Source organism: Megalops cyprinoides, chromosome 24, assembly GCF_013368585.1.
Source record: "Megalops cyprinoides isolate fMegCyp1 chromosome 24, fMegCyp1.pri, whole genome shotgun sequence".
In the NCBI taxonomy this organism is placed as follows: Eukaryota; Metazoa; Chordata; class Actinopteri; order Elopiformes; family Megalopidae; genus Megalops; species Megalops cyprinoides.
Window position 1 is genome coordinate 13,460,827 of NC_050606.1, and position 10,548 is coordinate 13,471,374.

A 10,548-nucleotide genomic window follows, 5' to 3' on the forward strand; every position below is an offset into this window, starting at 1 on the left:
TTACTAATTCACCCTTATCTTAATTTTTGACTGGTTTTTTCTGATAAAGCTCCATTCATTCAGGTGCGTGCAGATAGGCTAAGATCCCGTTATTGATTAGGCTGAGAATACAGCTGTCAATGAAATTGCGCTGGTGGTTTATACAGAATACATCCAAGCATGTTCGGTGCATACTTCAACAGCTGAGAGGAGTTTGTTACTTGAATACATTCATAATCAAAATTGCTGACGGTTGAAAAAGTGGGCCTTTCTGGTTGTTTTAACGAAGACAATCCAATTAATGAAATGTTGAAATTCAAGAGGCAACGAGAAGATTGCCGCTTGAATACATGTGAACACAACCGGCATAAGAAAGTGTAGGTATGTTATGTGAACGTCAGAATTGCCAATGCTAAATTCACTTTGAAATCTTCCGTTGGTCTATGGCACAGATCATTTAAAAAATGGCTAGTCCAAATCAAATTTACCTATTTTTGACATTTTTGGTAATGATCAAGCTACTCTTTTTTGCTTTGATTGATTGTCGAGGCTAGCACCCCCGTCGAGCCGATGTTTGCTCAACTTAAATCCAATCAGAGAACGGCCTGCAGTTTCTAACTATATCTACAAGAGGCGCCTCCTCTTAAACTTCGTCACGGGCGCACCAGACCTTTCATTCTTTATCCTCTCAGACACCAGCTACAACTTACTGTGGAATACTTCGACCAGCGACTGATGGCACACTACCAATAGGTCTGAAGTGGTTTTTCTTCTGTTCTTTTCTTTTCTGATGACGTTCCGTTCCTCGCCGTGTAAAACATCTGGTTTGGTGCTCTCTAACGCGCCAGCTGCAAAGAAGCTAAATCATTTTGGGTATTGTTTTGTCACGGCTATCCTGCCTCTTGCTCTTATCTGTTATGGGTCTTATCAAGCGGTTATCTCTTTGCTGCTAAGACATATTGCATTTTGTTTCCTATCTATAGAGCTGTGTGGGTTTTTGGTAATTATGATGAAGCTATCACGAGACGGTTGACGGAACTTAAAGCTACGCAACAGAGCTGCGTGCGGTTTTTTCGGTTCATAACTTTCTGCGAGTTACTGCGTGCGTTTGCTTATGAATATGCGGTACAGAGAGAGAAGAGATTTTAAGACATTTGTTTTCGCAGATTTTATACTTTAATCGTATAAACATGCGTAGTTTGTGTATTTGAGGTATCTGTGGAGAGCTCAAAAGATACTAAGCGATTCAGTTCTTAACATGAACGTAAACCGGACTTCTCGAGAACTTTTTAGATTGCCTGGCACACGCGTCTCCGGAGGGCAGGCGCTGTAATAAACGTGTTGCGTAAAAATACTCCTCAACTGACTTAGGCTAACCATTATACCCCCTGTCGCAATGGAAGGTGGTGATATTGTAAGTTTCCCCTCATGGATTTTTATGCTTTTAAGCGTTTTTCGAATTTAAATAGATCCGGATGAATAAGCAGTTTAAACTTTTTCTTTAAAATGCGTAATATCTAAATGTATGATGGATTCTTCAGGGATTCATTTTAAAATAATTGTTAAGGATAGCAGATATGTTAATTATGTGAGGATATTAAGGTGTGCTCTTACTGTTGTTGCGCCAACCATAATTCTGAATTGCAGGCTAAATGTTGGCTACCTGCGTGATTGGATTATTCGATGGATTTCCGCCATCTGATTCGTCGAGCATAGTGCAACTTCATAACTGCACCCGTACTGAGGTTCGTTTTTTCTGTCATTCACAGGGGACTCCCTATCGATTTCTTGAACTCCAGACCATAAACCGGATCCTGGATGGACCTGGGCGAAAACAGCTGGTCCATGGTTAAGCGAGAAGTGTCCAGCAGCCCAGGGTCGCCGGCTGAGCAGAGCTACCTGCAGGGTGACAGAAGGGACCGGCACGCCTCGGAGGAGCTGAGGTCACCCCCGACAGCTCATCTTGACAGTTTGGGAAATCGGCGCCCAGAGGGCAGGGCCTTGCACTCCTACGTTCACTTTGGACACCACAACAACACGCTGCCCAGCTCAGAGGACATCACGCTGTTCACGGATTTGGACCAGGGCAACAAGCTCATCATTTCCAGCGGCGCGCACAAGGGAGGCTTAATCGTCGACCCCAGCGACATGTATCAAACCCTCGCCATAGCGGCGGCTCAGAGCCAGGCAGGATACGACTCCCCTGCCGGTGGTTATATGCACTCCACATCCACCTCCCCGGTGTATGTGCCGACATCCCGGGTGGGACCCATGATTTCCAGCCTCCCCTACCTTCAGGGGAGCGGCTCGGCGCAGCCGACCCACGGAGTCAGCGGCCACTCGGTCTGGTCGCAGCCTACCCCGGAAAGTCCTTCCTACAGCACCGGGAGCCCGCACGCCTCGAACCGTTTCCACTATTCTCCAAGTCCGCCCATGAATAACGGCGCTTCCAGGGACAGCAGCTACAGTAATTCTCTGAATGTGAACGGCAGAGATCAGTACGGCCTTGCCCGACCTCTCAGTGGATCCTACCCCAGCCCGTACGCTCCATACGTGGGACCGCAGCTATCCACGGCGTGGCCCGCGGGGCCATTTGACAATACGATGCTGCATTCACTACAAAGGGGTGGGACGCCAATTCCAATTAGGGGACCCAATGGAGGTAAGATTAAACGCGTCGAACAGGTATAATTTCAAATGAGGCTCATGCGCAAAGTACACATATAAAATTCTATGTTGTTTTAGTACTTCTATGATATTCGTATGATATAGCTTATCGCTTACTCATATCTAGTTTTAGGCCATTGAAAAAGAATCTAATCTGATAAAATCGTTGACTGACGTCAACATTGTCCATCAGGATATTTTACACATTTTAAAGTCGATTTGAAACTTATTTCCAAAGTTAATTCTAAATATGCCATATATAAAAAATATCGCCACTCGTAAATTCCTGTTTCTTGTTGTTTGACTGTATTAAATTATGCTGCTGCACCCTTGAGGTCGCTGGCTTATATATTCAAATAACTTTAATATATGACGCTTCATTCAACACTATTGGACCTCCGTTTATATTTTAAGACTATCGTCTAATCTGGTTGATACCGGAACTGTTTTATCTAATTCGAGTAATTATGTAATTCAGTCAAGAAACTAATTTAGATGCTTAATTTTGAATCTTACCGTAACCCCCCAAAAAGAAACAGACGCTTCTGGCAGCCTACCAAGATGACACACATTTTACTGGTTAAAATAAATGAGAGTAAAGGAATTTTCCAATATGTGATATTTATGATATGGTGATATTTATACATGTGCAATATTTTACTTTCCTTTCATAAGACGTAGGCGCATTACTATAGTTTATTAACTAAAGTGAAAACGATGACAGGTTTGTTTTACAGTCTGAATTTAAATGTCAAAAATGAACAAAGTTGCCCGAATTACCTATACATATCACAATGGTAAATATATTATTTTTAAAATGCACACGTAATAGAATGATCTCCATTTGTTTAGCGAGGTGATAAATATATCAATATTTTCATCCTGACGAATAGGTCATTTGACAGGAAAGAAATAAACGGCAATATGTAGGCCAAACACGAAATTTGAAAAAAAAAATGGAAATTTGTTATTTATATCAATGACAAACGCTTTTAATATAGAAACCGTTTGAATTATTCAGAGTAAAATACATTTTTGTTGTTTTCATTTGTTTGCTGACATTTGTTTTCGTTTGAATGTCTATTTAATGTTATAGACCTACCTCTAGTGTGAATATCACTGTAATTGTACAAGTCTGCCGCTGAGGCAAACAGATAAAGTCTAGGACAGATCTCCAATCGGAATTCATACAGCTGTCCGGAGTACACTTATCTATCTACATAACTAGTAAAAAACAACAAAAAAGCGAAAAAAGCGCAATTGGAGTTGGAATTTACACTACGATTTCATAATTTCAAAGAATGAATTTTCCACGGACCTGAATTATTTACACGCCATGAGCAGGATTAAATATTGCTCTCCTTGTTGAGCCACTTGCCTGTCTTTTTTCCCACAGATATATTGGAAGACCTGGGAGAAAGCCGAGAATGCGTAAACTGCGGGTCCATTTCAACGCCGCTGTGGAGACGGGATGGCACCGGGCACTTTCTGTGTAACGCCTGCGGCCTCTACAGCAAAATGAACGGGCTCAGTCGGCCGCTAATCAAACCACAGAAGCGAATGGTAAACACATTTCAGTGGTACAGCTAGTCTACTCACTATGCATGAAGTAGAATATTAATTTAAATAGATAAAATGAACTGAAATAGTATCTTAAAATTCACCAAACCAAGGTCATCACCTTTACACACAACAAATCGTAAAATGTACCGAATAGGTTACAGTTTGTGTATGCTTTTTTAAATATAAATATTCAAATATATCCTACAGTGTTGTACATAGGACTTTGTAAAATGTGGGGTGAATATAATTGCCACGACAGGCCTGAAAATCTTGGCCGTACTAGGTTTAACATGGACTTTAGAAAGTGCAGATATTCATCAACACACCGCATTATATTAATTTAAGAACGCCGTTTTCCCAGTTACAAATTCTTTAAAAGTGAGGAAAACCGGGGTTACGCACGGTTTCCTGGGAAGAGCATTTTATTGATTTTTATCGACACGCCGATTTCACGATCCATCTCCGTTAACTACAACAGAAGGTTTTTGAAACAACACTCAAATCAATTAGGAATACACAACAGGTGTGAATGTGCTGTAATTAGATCTTTGATTATAATGTGGCGTGTGGAAAACGATGTTTATTCAATTTAGCAATCCACAACGGAATTGCTTCATGGCCGACATAGTCGCATTAACAAAAGTATTTAATTAAGTGGAGTTAAATGTAGAGACATTGTTATTATGATTGACTTATGTGAATGGTTTTGTTAGCTCTAGGACATACTGGCATGTGCTGGCAACATTGGGTGGACCAATTGAGGCGGCGATATATAGTCGACGCCATATAGTTTCATGTAGGTTAATTGCACACTTCGTTTTATTGCGCAGTTGGCAGTTTATCCCGTTTTAATTCCCTCTATTTCTTCTCATACTTCACTGAAGTGCACAGACTCAACCTAGAGCATGTAAGCAGTTGTCAGGAATTGACTTTATCCCGTTCATTTGGCCGTGTTTCTGTAAATCATAGCATACAACAGAACTGCAGGTGGAGCAACTAATAAATTAGCACTTACATAAATTGCAAGTGTATTGAGAGTTTGGGCATTTGGATGTGTTGTTGGATTGCATCACCCTCTTGCTCACTGCGACAGCATTGCTTGGCAGCACTATGTAGTAGTTTGAATGGTACATCGTAATCCGTTGCTACAGTCTGGGATTTGATGAACTCCGTGTTGCTGTTTTAACAGTCTTCGTCAAGGCGGATTGGCCTGTCCTGTGCTAACTGCCAGACCAGCACAACCACACTGTGGCGGAGGAATGCAGAGGGAGAACCAGTGTGCAATGCCTGTGGACTGTACACCAAATTACATGGGGTATGTATCTGAATAATACTGCACCAGTGACCTGCTCATGGGAGTTACCGTTTATCAGCATAATCCAATACTACAGGATGCCGTTTAATACCAATGTTAATGCCGCACGTAAAAAAAAATATATATATAATATGAGTAAATATGATCTGTGAAGAAAGGTCTCCTTGATTAGGCATTTGGTTTATCATGGTGTGAACATTGGAAATATTCCTTAGCACTTTGCGCCAACTAAAAGGCCTCCTTTCATACTGTAGCTTGAATGTATTCCTCGTATTGTAAGCCGCTTTGGATAAAAGCTTCTGCTAAATGAGTAAATGTAAATGTAAATGTAGATTACAGTAATACAAGGTTGGATTAGACTGGATAATAATTTATGAAGCGGGTGATGATTGTTCCGTCCAATGTGAGAACATTTAATTTTATAGCAATACTTCCTTGGCTGTGTAATGAATTTCATAGTACTATAAAGTATGGGTTACATTAAAAGGTATCATCCTGCTAAAGGAGAATGATTGAAATATCAGCATCTTATTTTAAACATGACCCATAGTTATTTACGACAATGTCGCCGGCAGGTGCCAAGACCTCTTGCTATGAAGAAAGAGGGCATCCAGACGAGGAAGAGGAAACCAAAGACCTTGAACAAGACCAAGGGCTCCTCCGGTATGCCTTGCTTGCATAAATGCATTTAACCCTTTTGCATGTGACTTATTTAATGCTGTGTAGCGCACGTGTTACATTACACGGTTCGTTATGTTTTCATTAGCATTATTAATCTTCTCATAGTTTTCACCGCCGCATCTGCTATGCTTTGTAAGGTTAAATCACAGTTTCATCAAAGCTAATGTTAGCTAGAATTTTTCCAGTCTAGTGTTCTGATCACACCGGTGTGGCCGTACGTGAGAAAGGGTTAACACCAGGCCATCGCTTTCTGTCTAGTGTGTCTCTTTTCGCTTTGTTATTCTGTCGTCCCTGAGCAAAGCATTTTTGCCCCTCTTTCTCTCAACTACAGGCAACGCTAACCCTGTCCCCATGACTCCAACCTCCACGTCTTCCTCGAATTCCGAAGACTGCTCCAAGAACACCTCTCCATCCGCACAGGTGTCTGTCCAAGGGGTGAGACACTTTCTCTTCAGTCTCTTTCTTACCTTAGCAAACATCTGTACTTTTGCCATATTTTCCCAGTTTCCTGCAAAAGGTCAGAAAATAGCATGTCATTTTGTTTGGTTACAACCTCAGAGGGAAAATTCAAGGCCTTTTCTTTGTCAGGTCTCAGAGCAGGCTCGGCATTGACCACTTAAGCATGTTTTGACGGAGCACAAGCCTTTGCAATATTAAAAAATGGCCGGCTGTCTAATAAAGCATAACAAAACGAAAACAGAAGACGGTAAATCTGAAATGGGGTAAAAAGGTCAAATTCTGGGAGGGAATCAAATGGAGTTTTCTACTCGGCCGCCCTTTTTCATGTGACCGAGAAGCTTATATCGTCATATGGTAAATCACTTGTAGGTCAGGGATAATGTAAGGCCTCTATCTCGAAGCCGATTTGTCATTAAGGTGGCGCGTAATGAACATGTCAGACATGCTCTTAGATAATCATAATATTAAAATGTTGAAATAGCAGCTTCATTTATGAGCTGTGAACTTTGATATAAGTAGGTTAATTTATAAGTAGCTTGTTTTCTCACTTTATTCACACACCATACATAGCAGGTTCTGAAATTTCAGGGTTATGTGTCATTTTACTGGTTTGCACAGAATATCAGTTCCGTACAATGTATGTAAAGAACAGCTTTTTTACATTGTAAAAAGTGTGTAAACTCACACACTAGATCACAAAATAAAATCCTCAAAATGCCAGAGTTGCATAATAAATTAATAGGCTGTTTTTTAGTTCTGTATGGTGACAAATGCAAGAATAATTTGGCAGGTGAAAATCGGCAGGTGCTGCAGTCAATGATTGACCCTCATTTCTTTAAAATGATGTGGCAGTACTGGGGCTTCAGTTGTTAGTTGGCCTTGTGTTATTTAATTACCTGAAACAATCTCTCCAGATGGCTGTTTTGGCCTGACTTTTAGCCAACTGAAATTACTTTTAAAATGTAATTTTTCTCACCATATGCTTATGCTATTTCCAACTGCAGTAAAGAACAAATGTTTACCAAAACGAGCAACAGTTCCTTGATTCTATCACTGAAATGGCGGAAAAGGCAGAAGTGAGAATGACTGATTTAATCTAAGAACCATGTAGCTATGGTGATATGTGAAAAAAACTAATGTTTTATGATACAACGCATAATGGTTTTCAATACGAAAACATGAAGAATATCGTGCGGTTTCGATTCGGCGGCCTTTGGCTTCACCCTCCCTTCTTAAGGCCTTGAAGAATCGGAGAGCCGGCTGCCCTGAGATAACGGATGACCCACAAAAAGTGGGCTCCCCTGACCTCAGCCGATAACCTGTGTTTATGTGTCGCCCCGCAGGTCAACTCTTCCACCATGGCGGGCCAGGGGGAGGCCTCCGTCCTGGGCAGCTCCACGGTGAAGTACGCGGGGCAGGAGGGCCTCTATCCCGGGGTCAGCCTGACCTCCACGGCCGATGTGGCCGGCACGGTGCGCGGCGAGCCCTGGTGCCCCATGGCGCTGGCCTGATCCTGGGCGCCCGGGGACCGGCCGGCCCTCCCTCCCCGACTGCAAGCCTCTCACTGGACCTCCTGCTGTCTTGGCATCCAATCCACAGAAACTCTGCATGGGACTATCTCTCCATTCTGCTTTGGGTGCTCACACCCTCCCCGCCCCACACACCCCTCAACCACCCCCTGTTTCTTCAGTTTTGAAGAGAAGCTGGACGTTAAATAACAGCAACACAACAACAAGAATTGCCTCATACTCCTTCCTGCTATCTTTTCTGTGCGTGGGACCGATTGAAGGTTGGATCGATGTTTGCAGTAATCAAGAGAGTCATTACGCTTTCTGTGCCTTTAAGAAGGGAAATATTTAAGCACAGTTTTGTTGACTTTTTTGAGGTGTACTCCTTTTGTGTCTGCAGTGGCACCTTTCAGAATTTTCTATGTTCCTTGCTCATCTCTCAGTGGACGCGTGGTAAAGGAAATGATCAATGTCACATGGATCAAATTGATTTCATTTGATAAATATATACATGTGTACATTATGTTTATGGATATTCACCCTCTACCAGAAAACGTAGTTTAAGAGATCTTTGTGCTTTGCAGAAGTAAAAAATTATGTCCATGCACAACGTCAGTACTTTTCTCAGCAACTGGAATAGAAGATAAAGTACAAAGAAATCCTGAATCAAGCCAAAAATATTTATTAACCTTTCATTGTTGAAATGAATATATCATTTTGTTAATAAAATAAAGATGTGCAAATAGAGTAGAAGTAAATCTTAATTTTTATGTGCCTTTTAAGGGTGAACGCATTTCTTTTTTTGACGTAGTTTTCGTTTGTGACGAAGCTGCACACGTTTTCCTTCTGAAAGTTCTTATTGTATTTGGCTAACGTTGTTAAGGTTTTATACAGGGTAAGAAACAATCTGACTTCCATCCAGCTTTGAAAATAGTGCAATCGTGTGTTCTTGTCACAATAATCAGTGTTAAATCAAGTATTTTAGATTTAACAGCAAATCTTGCTATTTGTGTAAAATGTCTTTAACTGAAAGGTACTTATGCAATTCTATTGCTGACGCTGATTTTCAAATGAAGTTGAGAGGTCTACATATTGTTAACAGTATAAAAGTAAAACAAATAACGGCAAAATTAAATAATTAAAACATAAAATAAATTTGAATTACTGGCAAAATCTATAAGAACAAATTGCACTCAGGAAAATGTTAATGATGCATCTGTTTGTTGCGTGGTAATATTCAAAAGAGGAAGAAAAGCATTGAGGCAATATCTTATGGACGTGACCAAGACTTCACTACCTAACTGATACATATGTGAATACTCCAAGGCATATGTATGTAACCTGCGTTTTTAAGATACTATTTGTATCATAGATGTATGTATAGATTGACTGAAGCCACATGTTGTCTTTCATTTCAAAAAGAAATGCCTTTGCCATGTTGCCTTTGTCCGGTAATTCTAATTAAAAACAATAAGTAATTTCTAACAAGAAACGCTATTTTGCTTGCAGTGTCACTCGTTTTGAGGTGGGAAAAGACAACCTGTTGTCTTGGTTGGGGTGTTTTGGTGTTATCCACGTCGGCGGACTATGCGAAAGGTAGCAATATTCTGTCGAAGTCCCAGAGCATACAAATTATGCATCGACACGTAATGCGCTATTTATCGTTGCGTAATGCCGCTCGAGGCTAGTAGTTGAGAGGAAGCACTTGAGCATTTCCTGCGTTTTTTTTTAACAAAGCTTTCAGCTGATGAGTTTTTGTATATACAGCGCAAAATCCAAAACAGAAGGATTTGCTAAAACATTTCCCCGTACTGTCGCTGTACCTACTGTATGCACTTTTGTAAGTCGCTTTGGATAAAAGCGTCTGCTAAATAAATAAATGTAAATGTAAATGTGCACAGTAAGAACTAGAAACGTGGTCAAGCAAATCAACGTACTGTCAGTTATGCGCGTTCCTCCATTGCAGTCATGCCTTCCAACCTCACAGAATTACAAGATGCTAAGATTATTAACTTCTACAACCAAACTTAAAATTTTACGTGAACTGTTCTGAGAAACCGTCTTATTTTATAATGTCGCACAGTGTATAGGCTACGTTAATGTTTACTGAGTGAAGTGACGGTGAAATAGGTTGCGCAGTGCCCGAAGAGAACAAAGACTATTGAATAATGTCAACAATTACATTTTATTTGTCTACATATGTAAAATGTAGGTTGGGACATTTTGCTTATCATTTGATAGTGTTACTGTAAGTGTTACTGTAAGTGTTTCCCCGAACTGGTGTAAATAATAGCTAAAGCAATATGCCAATCAACATACTTTCGACTTTGTTTTGTGATTTCTGAAGCATACTCTTTAATTTAGAGTCATATTTGT

At 40.6% G+C, this 10,548-nt stretch overlaps 1 protein-coding gene across 2 annotated transcripts; it reads left to right on the forward strand.

Annotated features, from left to right (window-relative positions):
• The first annotated feature begins 666 nt into the window (after positions 1 to 666).
• On the forward strand, positions 667 to 9,615 carry gata6 (GATA binding protein 6). Of its 2 annotated transcripts, none has more exons than XM_036519407.1 (7): positions 667 to 732; positions 1,749 to 2,641; positions 4,043 to 4,209; positions 5,399 to 5,524; positions 6,100 to 6,187; positions 6,537 to 6,640; positions 8,008 to 9,615. In XM_036519407.1, the coding sequence occupies exons 2-7, from the start codon at positions 1,798 to 1,800 to the stop codon at positions 8,173 to 8,175; spliced, it is 1,497 nt and encodes a 498-aa protein (XP_036375300.1). In that variant the 5' UTR covers positions 667 to 732; positions 1,749 to 1,797; the 3' UTR covers positions 8,176 to 9,615. The 2 variants fall into 2 exon arrangements, with proteins under 2 accessions (XP_036375300.1, XP_036375301.1); XM_036519408.1 differs by lacking the exon at positions 667 to 732 and adding an exon at positions 1,092 to 1,393.
• Positions 9,616 to 10,548: the final 933 nt, after the last annotated feature.

Coding starts and splice junctions, on each gene's coding strand:
- gata6 (XM_036519407.1), top strand. CDS start 1,798: ATGGACCTGGGCGAAAACAGCTGGTCCATGGTTAAGCGAGAAGTGTCC. Junction 2,642..4,042: donor AATTAGGGGACCCAATGGAG/GTAAGATTAAAC, acceptor TTTTTCCCACAG/ATATATTGGAAGACCTGGGA. Junction 6,188..6,536: donor CAAGACCAAGGGCTCCTCCG/GTATGCCTTGCT, acceptor TCTCAACTACAG/GCAACGCTAACCCTGTCCCC.